Source organism: Oxyura jamaicensis, chromosome 6, assembly GCF_011077185.1.
Source record: "Oxyura jamaicensis isolate SHBP4307 breed ruddy duck chromosome 6, BPBGC_Ojam_1.0, whole genome shotgun sequence".
Taxonomy (NCBI): Eukaryota; Metazoa; Chordata; class Aves; order Anseriformes; family Anatidae; genus Oxyura; species Oxyura jamaicensis.
This window is the reverse complement of record NC_048898.1, coordinates 31,086,213-31,114,069: the sequence shown is the minus strand read 5'-3', so window position 1 is coordinate 31,114,069 and position 27,857 is coordinate 31,086,213. Positions and strand designations below refer to the sequence as shown.

The window sequence follows — 27,857 nt, the reverse complement described above, 5'->3', positions numbered from 1 at the left end:
TCAAAATCTAAACAGATAAAGAGTGAGTAGGATCTCTTGATTTCCAGAGTGTTTTTTTTATCATTTTGCTTTCTGGGCGTATTCTTTAAGAGGTGAATTTTATTATTTGTGGATATCTGTGCTTGAATTGTTCAAATGCATACATCGAGGGCTTTCTCCCACAAAGTTCACTGTTAAGTTGCTGACGCCAGACTAATGGTTTATTGCTGCTGAAGTGCAGTGCTGCAATCACTCCTCTCCATCTCTGCTATGTGCCAGGCTTCTAGCAATCATCTGCCGAGCCAGTTTTTAATTTACTGAGCAGAAGACTGCTTTGGCAACCCGGTAAGCGAGCTGAGCTGGCTCAGTGAACATCCCGTTAACACCAGAGCTGGTGCAAGGGCTGTGGTGAATGGCTAGACCGGGAGAGCAGGACCTCCTCCTGCTCCCTGGCAAGCTTTTAGGTAGTTAAATTCTGCAGTGCAATTTCTCCTAGGAAGTCGCTTTTGGTAAGAGCTGACAACACTGCCTCCTGGTTGGCTTTCCCCACCTTGATCCAGAGGCGTTCCTAATAAAGGAAAAACTAGAGAAATGTAGACAAGTTTAGGTTAGAAAGGACCTCTGGGCATCATCTGGTCCAGTTCCAGCTCAGATCAGGGGTAACTTGAAAGTAGTTGTGAGCATTAACGGATCTGTTGATGTCGCATCTCCACTGGTCTAAGGCTAAAGGAGTTTTAATTGTCATTTTTCTGAGACACTCAGTGGCACTGGTGATTTCATCAAATTAATCAGAATTAACAAGTAGAAATAATGTTGGAGCACCTATGCTTTAGAAGTGACCTTTTTTCTATCTACCAGTGTTCCAGGTTTTATTACATACACTAGAAACTTCAAATCAGACTGATTTTTTTCTTCGTGAAAGTTGCCATAAACAGCTCCTCGGAGTTATGTTTTAGTATCTGTATGTATCGTGTTACTTTATGTAATAACCGACTGACAGAATCCATGCTTATGGATTCTTGAAATGATTTAAAATTTTCTGCATAATAAATTAAAAACTTTGTCAGTGCAACATGCTTGCGTGGCTCAACTCGGGAAAAAGCAGCTTATAAATTCTGCTGCATTTAAGGCAATAAAAATGAGCTCCCAGCAGTCTTAGAGGAGGCCGACCTTGTTCTTTTTTTCAAAAAGGGGGAAGAAAACTTGAGAGTTAGGGAAGATTTAGGAAGTTGCAAAGGAATCTGATACCTTAAAAGCTGTTGCCAATTTTACTCTGAGGAGGTTAAACTGCATGGCAGCGCTGTCACTTCCACTTCAGGCTATTCTGAGAATTGTTGCTGCTGAGCCCTAGAAAGGATGGGCTTTGAAGATCATCTGAAATATGTGGGCATCTAAGTAAAGGGTGAGGGCAGGAGAAGCTACCTGAGAAATACCAGCCTTAATAAAAGGGGAAGGGGGTGACCAGGACATGCAGAGTGACTTACTGTTATTTGCACAAAAATATGAAACCTTCCCCCGCTACCTAAGATCGTTAATACTAGAAGATCATAATATTCCTTCTCTCTCTTTCATAAGAGGGAAAATGCTAGAGGTTAGATTCAAGCATTAGGTTTTGGAGTTGGGTTATGCAGCACTGCAATACGAAATCGGAGCTTTGTGTTAATGAAATTAATATGTTTTGCTCACTGGCTGCCCACCCTTGCCAAGTGTTAACAGCCGTTATAATTCCTTAAATATGCATCTTAACTCAAAGCTTCACAGAAAAGGAATTGCACGTCTGCAATCCCTTTTCCACGAGAATGATTTAGGCAGAAAAAAACACGGGTAGACAGGAGTCGTGCGGTGCGGTGGCACCTCACCGCTGCTGCCTGGCTGATATGGAAGGACACGGAGGGAGAGCCTTCTCCTGCCTTGGGTCTCAGCTGCAGCACCCTCTCCTTGCTCCTGTGCAGCTCAGCACCTCCCACCCGATTTTGGGAACCCACGTGGTCAGTTGGTCAGTGGGCTAGGGAGCCGCAAATCTCGCAGGGAAGGAATCTGGAAGGAAGGTGCAGCTGTAATGCAGGAGGCCCTGGTGCTCTAGCTCTTTTTTTTTTTTTTTCCTGTAGTGTTTCAGGTTGTTGAATTGCACAGAGGTATGTGCTTAATTAGGTCCAGGATAATCAGCACGGACTGGTAGGGGTGTTTGACACCGTGCTGTGTCTTAAAGATGACGTAGGTGAGGTGCATGTTGCTGTACTTCGGTAGTACATAAACCTCACTCTTGGAATCTGCTGTATTTACCTGGATTTTCAGGTAGGAAGTAACTTGTGGACGTTTTCCTTTTTGAATGGATTCATGCAGTGCAGAATTACAATGTGTCGTGATGGTCTCAGCAAACTACATCCATCTTTTTGGTATATTGATTTGGCGTTCTTGGTATATTTAAACATTCTTATTACTAACCTAATTCTGAAGTGATTAAAAAAAAACACAGTATTTGTACATGCTTCCTATATGCACATGCTCATGTCCTTTTACCCCTTCAATGTTGAAGGTAAGAGCCAACATCCCTGTTTGAAACAAATGTGATCTGCAAAGCTACAAATGCTGTGAAAATGAGTGCTGTATTAGGAACGCTGGCAGAGTCGTTGTAGAAACACTGCTTTCCTCGTGCCAGTAAAATGAAAAGCAAATGTATTTTGGAATACATCGACACTTCTTTCGAAATAAATGAGAAAATCATACAAACACAGGAGGTGAAAAGTAGCTTTTGCTGCACAAAGACGGATGTTTTTACATGTAAATTGCTAGAGTGCAACGAGCAGAACAAACAAGAGGCTTATCCTTGGAGCTTGTTTTCTAAAAATGCTCTGTTGTTTTCCTGAGCTGCATCAGCCAGGCTGTGTACAATCGCTGGGTCAGGTTCCAATGTGCATGAATATTAACAGAAAACCTATTAAACAGAGGCTTTTAGTCACTTTCTCTTCAAATTTCAAGTCAGTCACTTGGCAGGCCAAATTGGAAGTGTTTTTAAGCCTGACACAGTGTTTTATATATATATATTTTGAATTTTTTTAAGCATGGGTGTTGAGTTTATTATGTTTGTTTATTTGATAGAAGTCTAGTCCTTTAAATAGCCAAAAGCCAGGTAGTTGTAAAGCATTTCCTTTATGAAGAAGTAAAATGAATGTAGGATTTATATTCATAAATAATTAGTCTTTTTTTTCCTCTCCTAGGGAAATTGCATTTACTAGGAAACTTCATGAGAAAGCTCCCGATCTCTGTTTTTATTATATGGGTTTCTACATTCATTCATGCCCCAAAATGAGATACAAGGTAAAGTGTGTTTTTACTTATTTCCTTAGTGTACAATTATTCAAAGCATTTGACAGCGTTGATAGTAATATAATATTTTTGTAATTGTCATTTTGGGTTTTAATGGGGACTTTATATGGTTAAATTTGAATGTTAGTTACTATTTAACTTGGCTTAGGATTTTCTTTTTTAATTTAGCTGCATGTGGTACTTATTACAAGTTGGCTTAAAAGCTGTTCACATGGAGAGGTTTTCAAGGCTGTCAGATAATAATTTGTCATTTGGTTACCTGGGTATCTCATGTTTACAACCTATCTGCCAATAGACTAAAATTCTCCCTTTTTTGGGTTTGACTGAATATTTGTTGTTAGTGCTTAGTGACTGCTGGCAGTGATAGCATGACTTCGTCTTGGATATATTTGGGTATATGCAGGGGACGTGCTCTGCAGATGAAACCTCTGAGAAGCTAGTTTAGTAGCAATTTTGGATCAGGTAGCAGATTTTTGAGGATAGGGTAAGGGTGTTTGGCGTCACCAATGTCACCAAATCACCTATAATCCCCAACCTTGTACCCAAGGCTCTCTTTCTTCTGTGTAGTTTAGATCCCCTTTTTTTTAATAAACATGTCATTGGCTTTTGAATATTACAGTTTCAGAATACTGACAGCAAATTGCTGAACGTTTACATGTAACAAAATATCTCTTTGTAACACAGAAATGTAGAAGGCTAATGAAATCTAGAGTAAGAGTTGCACTGTTTGCTTTTTTCATCCGCAAAGTCTGCTAAAAACTTGCATTGTTTTCAGCTGGTTTTCAAAAAGCAGTGAGGCTCACTGAAGGACAAGACAGTTCAGCTTTATCGTGGCCTATGCTACAGGTGACCATAAGGATTCATTCTTCTGAAAGTAACAAATCCCTCGCTGTCCTTTTGTTACAAGGAGTTTGGCTTCTTTTTTTTTCTTTGCCAACTTGAGTTCATCATCTATGTCTGCTGGCCACAACAAAGGGAATGTGAGTTTTGAGGGAAACAAACTAGTGAATTGGAGAATGCTACCTCTGTTGTCGAAATCATCTTAAAGGATATCATGTCACCAGCTTGAGCCACAGGTTCTGGTTTCTTGTTCTGTGCCTTGGTGAATATTAAAAAGTTTGGGATGATTCTTTATTTCATGCTGTTTTTTCATTTGTTTCCCATGTGTATTTGTTGTGCACGTGGCCAGATACAATGCAATTGCAGATGGGGTTGATATTAATTTTGCAGTCGCAGTTTACCCTCACTGAAATAGTACACATGAAACTAATTTTAACACTAAGCTTCGAAATGCTTAGTGTTGATGCTTCTGCTTTTGTGAAGTGATTGGTGGTGGTAAGAGTGGAGTGGGTGCGTATCAGCTTGGTGGATTAAGCAATTTAAGCCATGCCCTCTTGACTCACTGGCATAACATGTTGGAGACTTTGCTTGGTTATGATTTCATAGATGTTAGAGGCTCCATTCTGTTACTGACATTAGTCTGGAAGAGGGAGAGGCTGTAGGTAAACGTTGTTGAACAGATGCCGTGTAAGCAAATTAAATGAAGGGAAGAAAAGGAGCTGAAGAGCTAACCATTTTCTTATTCTCTGCTTGTAATTTTCTTTGCGACTTACCTGGTCTAGGATGTCTGGAAGTGGAGGCTAGGGACAGCACCGCTGCTTTCTATAAGCTGTGTCTTCTAAGAACACGTGCATGCTATACTTGTTTATAGTGAGGTCACAGGATTTGGGAAATCTTGAATTTTTCCTTCAAGTCACAGGCTGTGATCAGTGGCGATGGATAAGCTGACAACTGAATTTGATTTTTTTTTTGAAGAAAACGCAGAATGCTTCTAGCAAAAACACCCGAGCTTGACTACTGCTTTGCACCATTCTGTCTGGTGGAGTTCACGCTTGCCAGTCTGAATGCTTTTTGAAGCTGACTCTTTCTCCTGCTGAGGAGGAATAACAGATAAATTGGGACGTATAAGGAACAGTAACTTTATGATGCTGGTTTAAGGAATTTGATGAAGTTCCACTTTGCGTGAAGTCAGTCTCAGTCCTCTGCACAAGACCTGGCTGAAATAATTGGGGGTCTGTGCAATGATCTGCTCCGCTCATTTATGTTACAATCTGAGACTTAAGCATTAATATTGTCAGCACGTGGACATAGCCGAATGATTTAGTTTTAAATGCACGTCTCCTAGATTGCAGGTATAGATATCCAGCAGCAAATGTTAAAACCTCATGTAGACATCTCTTTTGGGTTCTGTTTTTGTTCGTGTAAAGTAATTTTTAAAAATCAGTTCTAAAACATTTATAATAGGTGATCATATTCAGCAGTGACTGAGCTGTACCTAATAACAGCTCCTGGCTTCTGCATCAGATCACCATGGTCACATCGTGTGCTCTAAGGAGGCCCAAGGCATCCATGTAATATTTTGCTGAAGTATTCTGCTTTCAGTTTTCATGCAGTTCTTCCTAAAATGCAATGTGGATTTTTATCCAAGAACGTTTCTTCGAGCAGCCATCTTCCAGTACGGCCACAGCTTTACACCAGTTGCCTTGCACAGGGCACATTGCCGAGAGGTTTATCCAGTGCTGAGCGAGTCAAGCTGAATTCACAGGCAGTGTGTTTTTGGTGGTCAGTGTCACATTTTCATCTCCACAATTCTCTTTCTACAAATGGTACAATTTATAGTGTAAATAAAGCGTTTTGCCCATTGAAGATCAGAAGTGTGAATGTCCTGAAAGAGGATCCTCGAGGCAGCGTTGCTGGGGGTCAGGAATAGAGTTGAAGAATCCGGTGTTATCAGGTAGCAAGCTGATGGGTAGACAGCATCATCTGTCCCATGGAACCCTTGGAATAGATCTGTAATTACAGAAGTTCTTAAAAGGGAACTTTATTTCTTGACTCCTTCCTCCCTCCCCTTTCCTTTTGTTCGCAAACAGCTCACATTTGATTGCAATGTGATTTTTAAAACGGTGGAGTACCAGGGAAGTCACCAAAGATGGGGAAGGGAATGTGTAGTAATCTTCAACTATTTTTTAGTTCTTAGCTCTTAGACTTGTTCGCATGTGCGGGTTAATATTTATGAGCTGGTAAAATAAAACCTACATTAAATTTAGACAAAAGGATTTCTGTAGTTCTATTAACAATATTAATATGGAAAAATGTTATGAAAAACATGAAGCAATGGCTTTATTCCATTTTTTCAGGGTAGAATAGGGGGTAATACAAGATTAAAAAGGTTTTCTGTAGAAATTCACGACCTTGCGGTAAAACTTCTCAGGCTCTGTTAGATGTGGTAGTTCTTATGTTGGAAAAATAGTCTGGAAAATTTTCCAGCACTCATAAGATGCAAAGTCTTTCCTAATGCTTTTTGGAGCCAGTGATAAAAGTCTCAGTACAAGAAGGTATTTTATTTTAGAATGATGTTGGTCTCAGGCTCGCTTCTCGCGTATTTAAGTACTGTATTAATGCATTTTCAGTTGAAGACATTTGTTTACAAACATATTTATAGAATTTCAGAAATAAACCAGCTTTAGTGAGCACCTACATCAGGGTACTTGAGAGATCTTGGATTTTTTTTTCCTGTGCTGAGCTCTTGTCTATTTTATCCTGCAAGAATTGTATTCTGTGGCTTCATGTTATTAAATTTACATTTTCCAGTCGCTACTGAGCTCTTCAAGATCCTAATCTGCTCTTTTTTATTTCCATTATGTTTCTTTGATACTGATTTTGAGTCTGGTAGTGGTTGACGCTAAGTAGGTTTTGGTTTTGTGCTCCTGGTCTGAATAGCCAGTGTACTTGCTGCCTTTGCCATTTAGCTCCCTGCTGACCTTAAATCACATTCTCCTCTACGTTCCTGTGTTGGGAAGGGGGCGTTGGTGAAGTTTGCTACCTGACTTTCCTTTTTTCTGTGGTGTGGATTTTTGTTGTTGCTAGGTTTTTTGGTTTTGTGGGTTTTTTTTGGTTGTTTTCTTTTTTGAGGCTTTTTCACTGCCAATAATTGGATGCGAATATTGCAATTGGAGCACATATTGTCGCTGGGCTTGGCCAGTCATCTGCTTTCCCTGACACCACTCCGCAACGTCAGTAAATAACATCAGCCTACTTTGAAGTGTGCGACAGATCTGGTTCCTCTTGCTGCACTATCTCCGTGTGCCATTTGAAGACCATTCTATGATTTGAAGAGGTGTTTTGACTGAAATCTTTATCCAGACTTGTATGCAGGCCAAAGTAAATGGAATTATTTCAAACAGTCTACTTCAGTATCAAGGCATGGCCAGACTTCAGATAGATGGAATACTAGAAAGGGTTCTGAAATGTCAAAAAGAAACAAAAGGCTGATTCATCTGTGATTAATCTTCCTTAAACTAAATACCTCAGGCTGACTGCGGTCGTAAGCGGTGCCCCTGGAATTTTATAGAACTCCGGAGCCAATTTCTTTGGCTGATTTTAGGAATTTCAGCGTTGCTCCTCCTGCAGCAGTGAAACACAGTAGTAGTCTGCAACTCCACATCCGCAGGATCTGGGATGGTCTGCCTCATGCTCGGTTCTCCGGACTTCTTCACCGTTCCTAGCCGTGGAGTTCGGTTAACCTTTTCCAAAAGCTTGGGTTTGCTGTGTAAGCTGAAATGTCTTAACACCAGCCTCTCAGATTTTTGGGTACAATCCCATGCTGTTACAGTTTTGCCACTGCAATAGCTTTACAAAATGTCACAAAAGATAAAAATAAAAATAAAAAAGCTGGCATTTTTGTACCTTCATGCTTTTTTCCACGGAATTACTATTTACCTTGACAGTGGGAAAAAATGATAAACTGAGTGTAATTAGGAGGATTGGGCTTGCTCTGTTCAAGTCTGTTAGCACGGGTACTAGTGGCTTTTCCAGGATTAATGCTGTTGGTTTATAGGAATAATATGCATTGAAATCGATCCAAAATGTAGATTTCTTGCATAAACAAATCATAAATTGTCAAGTAAATGTTCTGAAAAGTTGATATTTGTTACGTGCTGCTTGGTTCTATTTGTTAATAAAGAATGGCTAAATCCAAGTTGAAAAACCATTGCATGCTCTTAGAAAGCCATACTTCTTGGCTTTCTTTTGGCTTTGGCAACAGTGGTGGTGATTTTATTTTTTTTTGTCAAGACCGTTTAAAAACAAACAAGGAAACTATAAGCAAAGACTAAAACATACACTAATAACAATCTGAAAATGATGAATTGCAGAAGTAGGTGGAAATTATCCCATTTTTTTCCAGTGGTTTCGAGATCTGTCTTATTAACATTATTTTTAGCCTTGTTCCTCTCCATTTCTTCACGGGACTTCCTCAGTGGTCAGGATACTCCTCCACATTAGTCTCAGCAGCTGGAATCGAGCACTCGTCTCTTTGGAGCAGCGACCATACTCTGTGTGTTCCTCCTAATGGTTTGCGTTAGTGGCTGAGGGGAAAAAAGGACCACTCTGAATTATAACTTGGGTTTTGGCATTGAAACCCAAAGGGATTGTTGAGAAGTCTTTTGAAACGGCTGGCCAAGACTTCCAAAAGTATTTTGGATGATTGACTCAGCTGTACGTGAGGTATTCCTAAGGGACTTTATCTTTCACTGTGCATGTGTTGAATGATTCAGTGTACATGTGCTGAATGCTTTTGAAAATCAAGTTGCTTTAGCTTTCAAGTTGTAACTAGTGCAAAAAACCCTCTCTCCTACGTATATGTTTGTCCCGTGTTTTGGGATTAGAAGGTTGGCTATCTGTTTTTTTGATCTCATAATCATATTTTGCTGTATTTGGGACTGCAGCATTGTTTATACCTTGCTATTCCCCCCTTTTAATTTATTTTCTTTTTCTCTGTTGTTGTTTTCTTCCATAAAAGCTTTCTCTTTGCAATTTCATCATCTGGAAGACTCTTACAAGTTACTTAGACCACTTGCTGAGTAAATGCTACTAAGTGCGTTGGAATAAACAGCTATGGGAAAGTAGGATGGGGTAGGAAATATGGGAGGAAAAGTTCTTGATGTAGTGCTAGTGATAAATATTTTAAAATATTTCCTATTTACTTTGTAGCATATTATAAAGTGTTTGAGGCCACTTAATATATAACCTTCCTGCCCCCCTCTCCCCTTTCCTTTTAGATATTTTTCACCAGGTTGTGAAAACTGCTACCATGATGAGCACTGAAAGGCAGGAATAAGCAGCTCCACTGTTTTGGGTAGCAACAGCCATTATTGAATGCTGACAGTGGATTTCCACTGCAAATAAAATTGCTTCAAAGTAGAGTATCAGTTTCCATGTTGTTTTTTTTTATAGCAGTTCAAGATAATGATTACAATTACTTTTTTTTTTCTTTAAGATGTGTTTTATACTGGGCGTAATTGGTAATTTATTCAGGCTTTTCCTCGGTGCATGAAGTTTTGCTGGGTTTCACGCAACATTTGCAGGGCTAAAACCAGTTGGAATCCCGTTTTACTGCTAGAAACAAATGCAGATCCCAGTCATATCTTTCGTCTTAACTTTAATTTTCCTGTTTAATTTTTATAAACAAGACTTGTTTTTTTGTCAGTTAGAACTCCTTTGGGGAAAAATGCAAACACACCCTTCTGGCTTTTTCCTAATTTTGGAAATGTGGATTTCTTTTCAGTTATTTACTTCAAGCTTAAGATGATTGAAGTGTGGCAGAAGTGAGGTAGAAGCCATACGTGTATTTATGACTATATTATTTGTAGACTTCTTTCAGGACAGAATGAAATGCCTGTTACGTAGGTCTCAGCAGAGCTCTGAAGTGAACAAGTCTTTTTCTCATTAATGTGCTGTCCCTTGAGGAAAAAAAACACCATGCGCCTAAAAGCAGAAATGTTGGGGTGTATGCTGTACAAGCTTTGAAGGAATTGGATCTGAAAGTCATTTTGCAGAATAACGTTGTATTTGCCGGGTATGGCCTTGCTGAAGTTTCACTTGTACACCTGTAACTTTTTATTTGATATGGCTCCAATTACACAACAAATTTCCTCCAATTTAGTAAACTTTTAAAAATGTTTAAATTGTTACTTTTCTGTACTGGAGGTATAAATATTATTAAATTGGAGTACACTCTCCTAAATCTATCCATTCGTTATCTACAGTATGAAGTGTCTTTGAAAACCAACCTCTCCCCGGTCAAAACCAATCAAACAAAAACAAAAACCACTCAAAACACAAGAGAATGAATTCCTCCATAGGTTACTTGAGATAAATGTTCCACGTCGTTTAAGTAATTCCAAATATGAGGTGATAAAAATACTTTGATTTTGTGATTTTGACGATAATACTGAATCTGTTAATGATTTTAATATTAGTAAAGAGCCCTTGGTCCACATACAACAGGTGGATGTCTGTGATAAGGATATACGTATGTACACATATAGATATATGTGGAAAAAATGGATTCACCATTCAGATTTTCCAAAGAATAAAAACACAGTAGAGAGGGTATTAACTACCTGCTTATGCACAGCAACGGGAATCTGTTCTACATGCTTCACTTGCTGCAGGAATTTTGTGAACTTGGGATGACTTTCCTATAGTGTTTCTCTGATACATATAATTTTGTTAATTTGTGTGAGGCCTAAGGAAACAAAAATCTAACCTCAGTTTAATAAAAGCACACAAGTAAGAGGTACAGTTTGTTGGACTGTAGGCCAACTCTCAACCAGGGGATGTTTTCAGTTATTAGAGGTAACTTGACTGCATCTGTCAAAAAGAGCTGCTGAAAAGATTCATTTCAGGTCATGTTAGCAAACCTGACGCAAACCGTCCTCTGAATGATAATAGCTGGTAGAAATTTATCATGTCTAATTCATGGCTCGGCATAGTCATAAATTCACTGGTTGTTACTACCTTGTACTGAATCTTATTTGAAGGCCTGTTTGGGGACTCATAGCAACTATTAGCAATTAAAGTGAGAACCATAAACTGTGAAATATATAGACAAAAGATGTGTGGGTTTTGTTTGGTTTGGGGGAGAGGGGTGGAATGATCTACTTCTCAATTCACTTTATTAATTTTTCTCCCTCATCCAAGGAATGAGGTCATGGCTCATGTTTCAGAATTTTCCATTTATAGTTCTATAAATCCACTGGTCATTGCTCGTAAGTGTAAGTTGCGTATAAGTAGATGCATTTTTTAAAGTTTCTAACAACAAATGAATTAATATAGTGATGCTTTGTCAGCTTTATTTCATTTTTTGGATGGCCTACAAATGCTAGTTAACCTTACTCTGAATTTTGTCTATCTGTGTCTTTGGCTATTTCCAAAAATGAGTGAATTCGAATATGCAGAGACAGACATCTCACAATGCCGTGATGCAAAATGTGAAATACTTCTGTGGACATCGCTTTTCCACACAGACACAGTCTTTATGTGAGGTTATTCATAGGCATGCTAGTTTTCAAGTGTTGGGCAAAGTATCAAAGTTCACGTGTCCTGGAGAAAAACCAGCCTTTTAAATCTGTCACTGAAGTCATTGAAACACGGGTCAGTTTTGTCTGTTCACTAGGTCTATTGAAACTGGTTACACCTGGAATATTGGAGCTCTCATTTGATTGCTCTTACTGTATCCTTTCTTATTTTTACTATTTCACTGATTATATTAGCTTTAATTAGGCAATATTATCAAGTGGAATTTATTTGGTCTGAAAGCCAGGAACTCCTGCTTTTCCTGGCCCTGCCATATTTCACGTTGTGGTCCTTACAGTAGGAGCTGGCTGGCAAGTCAGTTAATCTATAGAGACATTTTTTCTCCAATTTTCCAGGAAAGATTTAATGGTAGATACTTTAATGAGGTCTGGTTTTACTAAGACCTCATTAATTTTACAGAGGTATCACAGTACATTTCTCTGAAGTGTTACATTTAATCTAGATGACAATTCATTACTCTGAATGATTATTTTCTTTGTCTGAATTTGTTTAGCTGCTCACTGTACTGAGTCTCCAAGTAAAAGTATACTAATGAGGTTCTGTTATTTATCCCTGATCCTGATATTAAACACAATGCTTCCAACGGCCCAGTCTGTAAAGAGTTTTCTGTGTTTTATGACAAAGGTTGCTGAGTGCTCGTACATCAGTGTTGCCTGGGTAGGAACTAGAGTCCCAAATTCCTGTAGAAGGGAATCCTTTGGAACCTTGAAGAAATAGAAAAATAGACTTGTTGAGGCCTATGAGGGATTTTGTAGTCCATCCCCTTAATCCAAGACATGTTCAACTATATTTATGTTGACTTTCAAGACCTGTTGGACATTCATCTGCCAGAGGTGTCCTTCAACAAACTTACAGATGTCTCCATGTATTGGCAGTTATATCCTTCTGCTTATTGGTCTTCCCATTGAACTGTTTTCTTAATGTCTGTCCTAAGCCTTTCTTACTAAACAATATTATTTCTTTTCTTTGTTTTCCCCAACACTGTTCTTTCAAAAAAAAATACAAAAAAATCAGTTCCTTTTAATGTTTTCTCCAAGTCACATTTTTAAAACCTTTTGCCATTCTTTATGCTGTCTAGTGAATTTTCTTCAGCTGATCCATTTCTGTTGTAAAGAATGATATCTAAAATTAGGCGTTCAAATGCTGAGGACAGCTTCTATAGGTTATTTATATAACAAGAATTGTTAACTTCATTGTATGGAAGAAGATATTAGGCTGTGGAGGCAAGGAGAAAAGGTGCAAAGGAGAAAAAATGGGAATTGTATGAGTATGAAGTTTTCAGGATGGTCTAAACTGGGATTTGGCTGAATTATTTTTAGTGCTAACGTTTGTGGCTGAATATGAGAGCACTGCATGAACATGCTCCTGTGGCTCTCTTCTGCTCACTCTGCTTTAGCTAAGTATCTATTTAAAGTTCCTTTTTTCTTCTTTTTCTTTTCAGGAGAGCATATTGCATTAAATGAGGTGACAAAACATGGAGGGTTTTATGGTGGTTGCCTACAGTGCCTATTGAAATTTTCAAGATAAGTTTTATCATGCTTATTGGAGCAAATGCTGGAAGTGGCTGTTCAGAGAACGGAACAGATTAACAATAGTCAAAGCCCAGAGTAAATACATTTTACTACTGGGTTGCAGATGATAGTAATTAATAGTGTTTTCACAACACCAGTAGGAGAGGAGCTTACTTCATGTTATCTTGTGCTAGCCACCAACATTATTCAGAGGAATAGGTATTCTTAAGTTACATACTCTCTTTAATTGATATTAGAGGATCCACATTTGCTCCACATTCCAGCCTAAGTTTATGGAGCCTGGCAGGCTCTTGGATGACGCTGTGTTTTCACTAAAACCATGATGGGGACATTGGAGCTCCGAGAGATTGTGTAGAGCTGGGCCCCAAGCAGAAGGGTCAATGAAGAAGCTAAATATTTTTGTTACAGCTTCTTTAAAGGTTTTGCTTAATTTAATAAAATCGGTTCCCCAAGGCTTTCAAGGGTTACCCAACTGAGGAGGCCCAGAAAGATATGTGAGCTTGATGAACTGTTGTCTTTTGAGTGTAAGATGACCACAACAAACCAAAACCCCTTTTTGTTTCCAGACACTGCCATGAGGTTTCAGTTTGTCGTGAAAGAATTAACCACTGCCGAAAACTTTTAGTTGTTTTCAGCTGAATAACTGAACAGATTGAACTTGTTTCAGTACTGGAAACTCTTAAGAGTAGTTATTTGCTGTGTTATGTGTATAATATAATTCTGAGATTCCGTCTTTTTAATAAAGATGATAATTTGAAAATGTTTTCATGAATAAAACAGAATGACACAAAAAGAGGGGGATGAAAATGATCCCATTATTAACTAGTTGAAGAAGAATGGGTTCATGGAACAAAAGTACACAGGAACCAAATTCTTCATTTCATCCCAATACAAATGCAGTATTATTCTATGGATGGATAGAAGACAAGATGAGCTTTTTCCACTCATCTATCGATTTTACTTATTTAAGATACTAAGGCTGGTGTCCCACAGGGCTACTCTAGTGCTAATATGTTCAGTAAAGTTTATCCACGATTCATGATTTTTTTTTTTCTTGTGCATTCTTTCCATTTTACTCTTTACTGGTTGCCATTGTGTGGCTTGTTATTAATTGTTCTTAATATTTTCCATTCGGGGTGGAACAGAGAGATTGGCAGACGTTTTTGTGTTACAGTTGGTTGTGGGAAGACTTGCTGCTCTTTCCATCCCCCATTTATATCTTACAGTGACAGTGAAGGATTCTGAATACAATCACAAAATTACAGAATCATTAAAGTTGAAAAAGCCCTCCAAGATAATCTGGTCCAAGTATCCACCTAATATTGCCCAATAAACCATGTCCCTAAGCACCACATCTACCCTTTCCTTAAACACCCCAGGGACCATGACTCTACCACTTCCCCAGGCAATCTGTTCCAATACCCAACCACTTTTTCTGAGAAGAAATTTTTCTGAAAGAATAAATTTTTCTTAAAATGCTGTAGCACTGGCTGTCGTGCCAGGGAGCCAGTTCCAAATTTCGGCCCCTGTCTCTGAGTTTGGGCAATCAGGGGATGCTTTACAGTGAGATCAAGTGGGGATCTCCACGGGGAGAAGCTTTGTGGCTGCTGCACCACAACTCCTGCTGACTTAGATGTGACACTGAGAAAAGATCCAAAGCTCAGCACCTACGCAACTTAAATTATTGCAAGGGGGTGTTTAAATATATGTTTTTCATACATTGTTGTGTGGTTTTGGTAGAGCTTGTTTTGTAAGTCCTGACCAAAGCTTTATTTTAGAAGATAAAATTCTGAGAAAGAAAACAATTTATATTTCACTGTTTGCTGCTGATGAAGCTTTAATGGATTTATCAGCACAAACGCTTTTCAGTGGGTGAAATTATATCAATAAATGTTGATAAAGAAATTCTGTATCTTATATCTATATCTTATCATCACGTTGATGACTGAATGGGTGGTCACAAAATGCCCATATCAACAGCCCCACCCCCTGATGAAATTGTAAATGATGTGGGAAGCTGATAGTAGGATGATCCAAGGGAAGAGGTGATAATACTCCTCATACCAGTTAATTTAGAAAAGTTGCCAACTGCCACAAACGTACTTAAAGCCTTTAGTAGGTGATGAGCTGAGTTCCGTGTAAGGTGGGCCTTTTTCATCCTCGGTCTCTGTGGTGATTGCACGTCCTTAGCGCAATTACAAACACAAGTGAGCATGAACTTTCTCCTCAGAGTCTCTTAAACTACAGATATTGTTCTTTTCCTGAGATTTATGAACTCTTTTGAGGTTCAGGGCCAAATTCTTGGTGCCTGGCTCCTGGACAGTGCAACACCAACAGAAAGCTTCCTTCCAGGGGCAGCTGGAGGACATCCAGGCCCGTCCTCATTAGGCCTGCTGTGAGCTAAAACAGCTTTAGATGCCACCAAGGCTAAATAGGGGGCAGATAAGTGTTTTAGAATCATTTTGGATAATTTCCTTGAGATATGTAAGTCTGGATTAAACTATTTTATCAAGACTTATTGGCAGATGATAATAAACATTCAAGTATTTATCACACTTTTCTCTGGTTTAGAATCCAGTTTAGAAATGTGTTAAAAATCCTTGGAAGAGTGTGGATCTGCATCTGTGAACTTGAATACACTGTGGAGCATTATTGAATTTTGAAATAGAACAAGGTGATTGCCTGGGCAATTTTACTCGTTTTATTATTTTAAATCTGAAAAGTAGGAGCTATAAACTGATTGAATGTCAACAAAGTGCTTTTTTTTTTTTTTTAATATAATTCTACTTTTAATATGCCCTTAATCTAATATTTAAATGTACATTTAATATGACTTTAATATTTCCAGATTTTGGTGTGGTCAGGATGTACATAGCGTATGGTATAGTTACTGATTCCAACCTTCAAACTTGTTTTTTTCTGCTAACATGGTTATAAAGAAAACAGTTTCCAAACATCTGGCATTAAAAGAAAACTGAAGTGTTGATATTTCAGCTCAAATACTTTGGGGATACATTAATGTTAAGCAGTATGTTTTCCTAAACATGCAAGTGGATATTTGTGTACCTTTCAATCTGAGTTATTACCCTTAAAGCATAATAGTGAATCTGTGCTAAACAAGTATGAGAATAGCATTGAACTTGAGCAGTTTTACTGAGCCACAGGCACAGACGTGTGCATTTACCTTCTTAGTAGATCCAAAATCTGCATCTAGAATGACTGCGATAGTATTGCTAGTGTAATTTCTTTTTTTTTTCTCAATTTTGTATACTTAATAAAAATGGACTTACTTGACAAGAATTCCACTATTAGAAGTTTAAGATTGTATTTATGTATAATAAAAGAGAGATAATTTAACATGAGGAATTTGAAAGCAAGTCATTGTGAAAAAGAATACATTGAAAGGATTCTGTTATTTGTAATAGGGTATGTCTTCAGGCAGTTATCATTCCCCGCAAAATAGCTTGACAACAATTCAATACATCTATCTATCCTGACATATCTTCTGTGTAATCCCTGCCTTTGTTTGGTGTTCCTGTATTTGGATTCATTTCCCCGTTTCTTCTGTTTAGCCTGGTTCCCAAGAGACTCAAATGTGCTGAAGCCCAGAAACTGCGAATCTTGGTTTAGCATTTCTTCTGGCAGCCAGCGGAGCTACAGCCTGTTTTTCACTTTTGGGTCATAAGGTTGAGCAGATGAGCAGCAGCTTGTACGGAGTCATGTCAGTTCACATTCGGCTCTCTGCAGGGCTGGATTTTTTGGCTGTGACAGCAGGTGTGTTTGCGCGCTGTCGGGGACCTGTGGTGCGTGGCTGCTTTATATCTTTTAATCTGGGCTCTGCCACGGTGACAACACGCGTGGTTTTTTTGCAGTGCAGGTTTTTGTCTCGTTGAGATTACTCCATTGTTACCAGGGATGGCTGCAGTTCAGGTGCCTGGCTTGCGAGTTCCTCCTGCCGAGGTGGGCACGAGGCGAAGGACGATGGTCTCGCACGGACTGACTCCTTGGGGAGCACATAGAGGGACGCTGTGTACAAGATCTCCTCTCCCAGCAAACAAAGAAAGCTTGTTTAATGAACACTTAGCTAACAAAGTTGACCTAAAATTAGAATGCTTATTTCAGGAATGAAAATTTACAATGAAAATAAACATTTTATGGGCAGCAGAAGAAAGTACCTTTAGAGTGCACTACTTTGATGGACCAGATTTTTTGCACAGATACTTTTTTTCTGTATTTACTTCTAACACATGCTTGAAATACTGTGGCGAAGTGAGCCTTTTTTTTGCCTGCAGATGTAGGAGAGGCAGATTTGGACTCTCTGACAGTGGTGTGTTACTTTCATTCCTGTTAGTGAGATGTGGGTACTTAAACACTGAGGTTTATTATTGCCTAATTTTTTCTCCTTCCAAGTTTTAGTCTGAATAGTATCTTTTTGTGTATGTTAAGGATGCATTAGTTTGAATGTCACAAACGACCCCACAGAAATTGTTATTATTATTTTTTTACTAGTAAGCTTTCCTGTGCTATTTTTTCTTTCTTGTCCTACAACTTCACTACTTTCCCTCTTAGGTTGTAAGATTATTTCTAACATCTATTTGTACCGCTGTTACTTGTTAGAGTTGTTTCAGCTGTGCAGCTTCTCGGGTTTTAATGTACGCATCTCTCTTTGTGGACCAGCTTCTGCACGTTGGCACACGGTGCCTGTCCCTCAGCTCTCCTCCTGCTGCCCAGCCTTCTGCAGCTTTTATTTGTAACGAATGTGTGGTATCCCTCAGTCAGCTTGGCTAAAACGTACTGTAGTTACCAAAGGCCCCGACTAAAATGTTTCATTTCCATACGCAAAATCAAGATTAAAGCCATTATATTCAAAACCAGAATTCAGCTGCCGTGGCCAGTCATGTGAAGTGCTACCAGAATTTTTCAGTTGGAAGAGTAGGGTAAAACTATTGAAGTAGCTGCTCGGTTGTATATAGAGCCTAGCCAGATGTGTCTGTTTGTGAGATTACTCATGATTTGAATGTTCTTGGTGAACACAACAAACATTTGTGATGTGTGTATGTATGTGAGATTTTTTTAGAAGTGTTGAAATGTGGATGTTATTTGAATATTTAGGAAAGCAACTGTACTGGATATTGTGGATGTTTCAGTGTTGAACGGTTAAAGGTTAATTATTTGGCTCTTAGTAAGTTATTCTTCCTATTGCTGATTTCTCAGAAACATGCCAAGCATACAATATATTGAAGCCTAAAAGTGAAAAATCCTTTACAGTTCTGGAATATCAGTTCAGAGTATTATTCCTTGTTCTTCGATGTATATAAGCAAGTAGAAACTTAAAAAGCCGGAGTGGCAATTTTTACAGTGATGTTTTTTCAACATGATTTAATTGCATAAGCAGTCTAAATGTTTTTAAAGATCCTGCTTCGTGTAATGTACCTAGCATAGCTTAATCTAAAGCAAACATCTCTCATCTGAATTCTTAATTGGGACTATATTTCAACTCATGAACATCAGTGTTCCATAATTTGAAGAACTGTCAATTAGTCCAGTAATTTATTATGTCTTCAAATATTCCACAGGGTGAGTCAATAGCTGGGCACGAGGGTGAAATATGAAGTTACGTGCTCGGTACAAGGCTACCATCAGCCCCAGACTTTCCTGGGCACGTCTTGTTTTCTTGCCCTCAGAGTCTTGTCTGGAGAGATTTTTGGCAAGTCCTGTGTGTTTCTGGCTGGGTTTTTGGAAACCCCATTATAGGTAGAAGCAGGACTTTGGGAAAGTCTCATTCAGAGGCACAATTCCCAGTGGTGATGTGAGCTTGGCCAGTGATAAAAGACAAAGATGAGGCTGTGGTGGGAGCAGACAGTGCTACACAGGTAGATCCAATGCAGAGCAGGAAAAGGGGCACAGAACAGCAAGAGCTTGGAGGGGCTTGGGGCTTTGGGATGGTTGAGTGGGGATGAAGGGTTGAGTTTGGGAGCTGGAAGAAGAGAAAGTGAGGGCAAGCTCCAGAGACAACTGTTGGAGGAGAGCGTTTGGAGAGGTCTTAGGAAAGATGGCTTGGATGCTGATGAGCATTGGTGCTTGCCAGGGAAAACAGCAAAAGGTCTTGGAGGTAACCACAGAACACATCAGCTGTAATGGGGAGTTGGATTTGAAGACAGACAGATGGGCAAAGAATTGTTAAAAGGATTAGATTCAGAGAAATTCACAGAGAGGAAGAAAACAGCCTCCTCTGCACCTCAGCGGCAAATAAGTTTATCCAGGAGCAGATGTGCTGCACTTGGGTTAAGCTGAAAAAGCAATGTGCATGTAATGCATGCATAAACAGGGGAAACTGGAGACTTATCGAAACATCACAGGAGATTCAAAAGTTAATTTGTATAGTTTTACTTTTTGGTACATCATAATCACAATCAGTAGTTATATATATGTATGTATGCATATATATATATACACACACACACCGTGCCCTCACACCCACTTGTGTTGTACTGGTGAATATAAATTTTCTCAGAAGAATATTTTTAATCACGCTCGGTTTAATTTAAATTCTATCCATTTAATAATTTAACTCTATGTTTGGATATTTGTATTTTTCTATTAAATGAGCATGATCTGTAGTATTTTTCCTTTGATAACTAGAGAGGAGAAGCCCCTTTGACAGGGCATTAATTTAGCTTTCTTGTGGAGTGTGTCTGGAAGCAGCTTAGATAAATGCTTTACTCCTAGATATGGCTTCGGCTGGTGAGATATTAATGAATATTTAAAGCTATTTCATATCAATGTGACAATTCCGTATATGCATGCTGTTTATGTATGTGTAAAGCATGCATATGATACGTTAGGTTGTGTGTTTTTCCTTTGATTATTTCACTTTGTTAAATTTATTTATTTTTTTACTTCTCCCAGCTGCCAAAATAAACTCTTCTTGCGATAGACTTAAGTCAACATAGTTGGTGTGTCTCTAATGAAGCATTCCTCCTGAGGCCCCTACTCGGGTTTTATCTTTTTGTCATAGCTTTTCTTACTCTCTCGTTCCAACTTTAATGCTAGGGTCTCCTTAAGAATTCCTGCAGCAGATTTAAAGTAAACAAGTTCCATTCCAGTAATCATGATTTTTATTCCCCAAGACCTTTGGGTTTTGAAGTAAAACGACAAAAAGCACTTTGAGTTTTTTCACTCTACTATACTTGAAATTTTTTTAATGTGTTGAACAAGTTGGCTAAAATTCAGAAAAGCTAATATTCATCAAATGTACAAGCTTAACTTTTCTTTCGTATTGCTTTTCCCTCTTTAACCATGCTACTTTAGGATTCTGCAGTAACTTCTCTATAAGCAAGGCAGGTACTAACGTCCGGCTTCACGACTGTGTCCGTGTGATACTGTCTTTAACTTGTTCCCAAGTGGATTTTTAATAACAATTTCCAATAAATAATGTTAACCAATGTTTAATTTGGAATTTATTACTAAACAAGAGAGAGAAAAATGACAATGTTTGAGGATATGCAATGTTTTAATATTCTTGGTGTCAGTCTGCAGAGTTCCAGGCAGGAGTGTATGGTGTGGTTTTCCTTTAATTCCACCCCTTTCAACATCTCCTATTTTTAATGCCAAACACAGAGTTTGTGTAGCAATGTTGAAAGGTATGCCTAGATTCAATAGCTTATTTTAATAAAATGCTGTTGTGTACAGCATGGATTAGCAAAAAGAGCCTTTGTATGCAAGCACCTGATAAGCAAGGAAAAGAAGAAAAACTCAAAAATTGACACCAATTTTTTGTAACTTCATTTGCTTATCTATGTACTTGTGATATTTCCCTTTGGTCCTCAGTTTCAAGTTTTCTTCATACTTGTCCGTCACTTAGATGTTATTATTTCAGGTTTGGATAACCAATCGTACAGTGTAGGTCAGTTCACAATTGACAAACTTGCTGTTTCTGTCATCAAAAAGGTCTGGAGCCCAGGTTCAATAGCAGTTGTAGACTGAATAGTGCTATTTATTGGTCTTAAAGGGACCATTTAACACTCTTGTGCACAATTGTCTCTGAACAGCGTGAAACACCATAAAAATATACATTGTTTGAGCAGCCTTATACCATAGCTCACATATTTTGTGCTGTGATTTGTAGTTATTGCTTGACATCTCCGAAGTGAAAGGGCAAAGTTGAATTGCGTATATAATCCTCCCAGCTCAAACCTACCAGAAAAGTTGTAAAAGATTTCCCAGTGCTTCTATTCTAGAAGCTAGAAACTCACACAAATTCAGTCTGGTAGCATTCATTGCTTAGATTAAGCTTACCGAAACCTAGAACGGTAAATGTTAAACTTGTTTGTTTGTATGTGTGCATGCATCCGTCTGTCTTAGCCAGAAAAATAGAGCAGGTATGGGGTAGGACTAGGCACAGAAATTTACTGGCTTGTGTCCAAGTTCAGGAATGTTCTTGGACACTAGATGAGCATTGGCCTGAATAAATCTCAAAATGCAAAGAACATGAGCAATAAGAGACTGACAATGTATCTTTAACTTATCTTTTCACACATATGCATTTAAATATGTGATTGGGAGATGTTAAAAGTATAGTTTGTAATCATGTAATTTCTGAACAATCATTTTTTTTTCCCTTTTTTTTTTGTGTGTGTGTGTGTGTGGAAGCCACCAGCTTTGTTTCAGATATAGTGGTGTCAGCTGTTTCCATGTAGCTGTTGTAATATGAGGGCCTTATTTCAGATAGAGCGGCCCAGAAGCTAACTGCAGGGGCCGCACCACAGGCACAGGCCTACGGAGCATGCCGATTGTTATCAATTCTGGTTTCTTTAAAAGTTACCTCATTGATTAATAGGGTGGTGTTGGAGAGGCTAATGGGATCTGTTTAATATTTGAGCATGGCCGTGGGTACAAGTTACCTGATGCAGCTCTTTGCTGGCCTCTCGGACCGGCCTGCTATAGCCTTTGTGTGCCGACGTGCAGCGCTTCGCAGCTTGGGCCTTGTCACAAAGACACCCACAGCTCCCTCAGCTTCTTGTACACAGCGGGTGGAGGCAAAGACACCACTGGTATATAAAAGGAGTCACAAGGGCTGGACATAGCTAGCGGCTGAAGGGGAAAAAAAATCTGTCCCAAATGTTCTCCTTTTTCCTCAGCGGAAAGCAGTTGTTTCTCTAGCAGTCCATGAACCTCTTCAGAGACCTTTTGGCCATTTTCCAGTATCAAAAGCAAGCTAGGAAGTGTTAAATATTTCAGGTTAAATTTGTGACAAGGCAAAAGCAGCTATTTAGACTGTACCCTGAGTTACAAAGATAGGAGAATCCAAACAATTTGGAGGATTCCTAGAAATAGCATGTGTTAGGAAAGCAAAGAAAGGACAATATTTCCTGAAAATATCTTGAGCAGGGGAAAAAAAGTATTCCTTTAGATGTGCTTCTGTGCAGACTGCCTCAGGCAAATACAGTGCGGAGGTTTACCTTAAGTCAGAGTGAAATTTAAGATAATTTTTATTTCATTCCATTTTTGTGGTGTATTAGAAGGACGCAGACAAGTAAAGGCCAAAAACCAGCTTGATAGCTGTATGAATCTGAGCTCTCTTTTTGTCTTTTATCATTATCTGTTTTACACTTACCTTCCTGATATATTTTATTTACTCAAGGGACATCGTGAAAACCTCTTGAAACATGGAAAATGTTTATAATGAGTGAAGAACAGCTAAGTGTGAATAGGCTATCAATATTTGTAAGCAATGATTTGTTTTTTACTAGTTGTAGGAAAAAATTACCGTAGCTATTTTCTGTTTAGAAACAGTTTATCCTTAGTTATTTTTTGTTAATGCCTTGCGTTAAACTGGGAAATAAACAGAAAAGAGCTGAAAGTTGGCAATGATGCCATTGCTTTGGTCAGTCAGTTTAAAGACTGCTGGGTCACATTTCACGTTGAAATAGGGAGAAAAAAAAAAAAGGGGGCAATGTCATAGCAAATTAACTGATCTAAGTAATTGTTGGTTTGAATTTCTATTTGAAATACAACTTGAAATGTTTACATTTCATCTACAGGAAGCCAAACAATGCTGAAGGCGAGCATTTCCTCTGTGAGTTTCTATGTAAGACGTGTTGGGAAGCACGTCACTCGAAGAGTGAGAATCAGCACATCTTTTTGAATAGGAAAGAATAGTTCCCTTACACTTCCTCTTAGAATTAGTGTTTTATAGGCTACAAAATCAATTTTGGTTATTATGAATAACATCTTCTGAGGATTACAGTGCATTATTCTTTGATAACCAAAGGTGACTAAGCTCCCACGAGTGTAACATTTGGGTCCTAAAAGTTCTGATTGCATAATTATTACAAAGTTTGCAGTTTGGATCAAATCTGCTCATGTGATTCTGTTACTGGAGTGTCAGGCAAGCGTTTGCATGTGCAATTGTGGATTTCATTTTGGTTAAATCCAAATTGTTACTTATCCATAGAGTTATCCACAACCTACACATTTGCTGTTTTAACTCGTTTTTGATGTATGCTAAAGAACAGAGTGGTGACTATGAGGTTGGAGAGAGCTGTACAGGTTGCTCTTTTTTGTAGTTTGTTTGTTTTTGTTGTTCTTTGTTTGTTTGCTTTCTTCATAAGTCTTTCATGCCTACCTTTACACACATGGGATGCCTAGGAGTGACTGCCGAGGGCTAGAAGCACAACTGGCTTCAGATGTCCAGCTCTTCGTCCCTGCTGGCTCCGGCACAGCCCAAACACAGCCTGTGAAAACAGAGAGGTTAGAGTTACTCGCAAAGCGCTCTCCCGGGGGTTGAGAAAGTCCATTTCTGTTTATGCAATGAAATCAGGGAGCAAGGGTCTGCTGTAGTGCTTTGCTGATGGGATTCCGGTGGGGTTGTCTTTCAGTGAAAAGACCGAATTTAATAAACCTGCAGCCCGACTCACCCTTTCTCATGTTGTGCTGCACGGCTCTAACGGATTGCTGTTGATAATTTGGAATTATTTTGTTTATGTAGTCTGAGAGCTTCTTTTTAAGCAGCTGACTGGAAATTGAGATGAAGGCGGTCTTAATTTACTTTTAATAAAAGATCAATGGGTTTATTGTGGAAAAAAATAGAATACAGATGTAAACTGCACTTGATAAAAGAATTAAATGTGTGTTTAACCTTCCCTTCTTGTTTTTTCAATGCTACTGGTGCTTGACCTTTTTTTGTTTTTGAGACTATTCTCTTTCTTGGTAGTTTTACACTTTAAGTTTTACTCAGACTACAAAAACAAACTCTGCTGATGTTTTTCATCTCAAATGCTTACCAAATCCCTCAGATTTTACAAAATATTTAAAAAGTAATCTCCAGACTTAAGTCTCATTAAAACCTTTGCCCTTCCTGTGGGACAAAAGTTCAGAAGAAGATTTTGATTTGGAAACTGTAAAACAAAAAATATCATGGTGTGAAGTATCAATTTAGACTTGGCAGCCGCACTGTAAAATTTATTTCCAGAAGTTTTGAATTAAAATGGAGCATATCTAGTCGTATGAGGGAAAGCACCTAAAGTTTTCTTCTTTCATAAGAGGAAAAGTGCTGCAAATATCAGTGAAAATAGTCCTAGAGCTGTTTTTATTAAATTGACAGTCATATATTGCAGTGACAGTCATACGTTGCAATGAGTTGACTTGGTAGAGGAAAACACACGCTCAGGATTTCCTTAGCTGTACTACTTTTCTGTACTGCTTTTTAATGAGACCATTTGATTGATGCTTATAAAGATACATTTTTTTTTCTTTTGTTTTTCTTTATACCTTTATTTTACCTTGTGCTCTCCTGCTTCTTGAGCAATGCGGCCTGGATGTTTTCCCTTTGTGGCCTTTTTCCCATGTTTCAAAGGAGACAAACCAAAATTAGAAAGAGGTCAGATTGACTAGGTGACCAAATGTATGGAGCAGCCTATGTCAGAGGAACGAGTAAATAATTTAGGTCCCTACAGACCTATACATCCATACAATCATGGGTGGCATGTTGATAAGGCAATGGTTGTTCACTCATGCTAGCCGTAGTGGTGATGATCATCAAGGGGAACTGCAGTTTGGTTAATAGCAGCAGCTGCTCGGGGTTGTTAAATGGCTGGAAAAAAGCATTGTTACTGAAGTTACCTGGTTATGAAAGCGTCCATATCACAAATTGTTGGAGGTCAAGAGAGCATTGGCAGAGTACCGCTATAAGCTGGTATTGCTATTTTGTTCTTCCCTGAGTATCTTCTATTCACCACCGTCAGAGAGAGGGTGTTTGGCTATATCACAGATGTCTGCTGTGCCCTGCAGTGGCTCTCTCAAGAAGGGCGTTTTTGGATATCCATGAGAATTTTAAACAGCAGCAAAAACGGTGAAATTTTAGGCAAGTGCATTTTTATTTCCACAAACACTTCAAAATAGTATGTTGTCCATCTGGTTGGATATTTCTCTACAAAGAATAGGTGAATGGGAAGAAACGTGCAGTCGTATATTGACTGAGTACATTTCATCTGCAGGTTGTACTGGATTTAAGAAGCTGAACCACGAGAGAAGTGCTTAGGGATGGTCTGTAAGATGATCCTTTCTGTTGAAAATCTTGTAGATAAGAATTCCCAAGATGATCTTGGTAATGTAAACAGTGCTACTGTACAAGGACTTTTATATGGCAAGATAAAGCATTTTAAATTGTGGGTTCTTACTGTGGACTGAACTACTTCTGAAATGCATGCTAATTCAGTCGGAAGTAATGATTTTCAAAAATAGATGTGCAAATCTTAGGAAGTTCTTCTACTGTGATAAATAGCTCAGCAATTGGACATCCCCTTTCCAGTGTCAGTTTCTGTTGGGTGTGTGCCACACATTGGTAGTTTTAAGAATAAGATGCAATACAAATGGTACTCTTATAGTCAGTTTTTGTAGACAATGTGATCATTGGAGTCAATACTGAAATTTGAACATGTCCCTTTTTCTTGAAGTACAAGTACTCCTGTATGTGCCATATAATCTGACTGGACTCTCACATTCAAATTTTTCACGGTCCAGGAATGAGGGGATGAAAAAAAAAAGAGATGGACTCATAGCCATTTATTTTCATGTTGAGTCTTAACATCTTTAAAGAAGAAAATAAATTTGGAGTAACCACTTAGAGGACAAAAAAAAAGAGGAGTAAGAGCCTTAGAAATTATTGCATTTGATTTAGCAGTTTCTGTGTATTCCCTTTTTATTTATGTCAATATAGAGACTTCCCAGCACTTGATTGGGAAATTCACCCTTGTGTGTGTCTGGGTTCCCACTTCCTCTGCTGGGCGATTCATGGGATGTGGGTTCAACTGGTAGAGTAAATAAGGTACTTTTAAGGTGGAAAAAAATCTTACCTCTACTATGTTTGGAAATACTTTTTTTTTTTTTTAAAAAAAAAAAAAAAAAAAAAAAAGGATATTGAAGAGCATCAATGGTTTGTGTAACTTTCCCCTCTAATTACGTTCTATGTCACTGATTGGTAACCGAGTTGTCACCTCGGTTTCACAACTCTTCAGAGAAGCATGTTAACAGAACGTGGGAGGAAGGAGAAACCTCAGAATTATTTATTCCTTTTTCCCTCCTCAATAGGGAATTAAGACCCCCAAATAAATACTGAATCTACTGTCATGGGCTGGATAATCCTTTTTCCCATCACTGTTTTGCTCAGTGCTAAAGAAGCTTTTTGTTACAGCCAAGCCAGTAATGCTGCAATGCAGTTAGTTTTGTATATCATGTTTATGACAAGAAGTGATGCTGTAGAAGTGGGAAATAGAGAATGGGGCTGTGTGGTGCACAGTTGTGCAGCTGTGGGGTTCACAGATGGGGTGTAATGTAGGACCTAGCGGCAGGACCGTGTAGGACCGCTGTAAGTGGGAGTAGTTATGTGTCTGTCCGTGCCACGAGGAAAGGCTGCGCTGCCACCTTGTACTTCTTGTGCTTCAGGGACCGCTCGGAAAGATGTTGGCTACTTCTGCCTTTGTGGCCACTTGAGAATACTTCTTTAAATCCACAAGTAATTATATTTAGTGTTGTAATATCTGACTGAAAAGGCGTATCTTTCTCTAATCCTTAATTCGTTTCACCTGAGTAACAGTGACTGAATACGTTCATAGGCATTGAATTCGCGTTCCTTCCAAGGACTTCTGCTTTGGGAGTGCAACGCTTCAAAGCGGTGTATGCAGTGAGGCCAGATCCCTTCTCTGGCTTTAGAGAACTGTTGGATAATAACTTGGATTTTTTTTTTTGGATTATAACTTTTTTGCGTAATGTTCATTCTCTTACTGTAAATATCGTCGAGAGTCGGACAGTCAGAGAACAAAAAGCAGCTGGAACCTCTGTAAACATTCAAAAATGCTGCTCCTGATTCTCCAAAGTGACGTGTTGTTGCATAAGGGTGTGTATAAAAGAAGCAAGCAGAGCTTGCGGGTGGCGCATTTTAAAGGGCGACTTTATCACCAGGCTGGGCAGAGGCATTACATCAGCTCCTGCCCAAACACCGGTCAGCTACACTCCAGACCGCACTGCCTTGTTCATAGGTGTTGAAAAAAATCACCTGCTTCTCTTTAGTACTTGGCAAAG

At 38.7% G+C, this 27,857-nt stretch overlaps 1 protein-coding gene across 4 annotated transcripts in view; it reads left to right on the top strand.

Annotated features, from left to right (window-relative positions):
* The window catches only part of ATE1 (arginyltransferase 1), an 85,114-nt gene that overhangs the window by 34,305 nt on the left and 22,952 nt on the right, over positions 1-27,857 (top strand). For all 4 annotated transcript variants that reach the window (XM_035329851.1, XM_035329850.1, XM_035329849.1 and 1 more), the window contains exon 10: positions 3,198-3,297. In XM_035329851.1, coding sequence (XP_035185742.1) covers positions 3,198-3,297 — 100 coding nt within the window. The remainder of the gene's footprint in view (positions 1-3,197; positions 3,298-27,857) is intronic.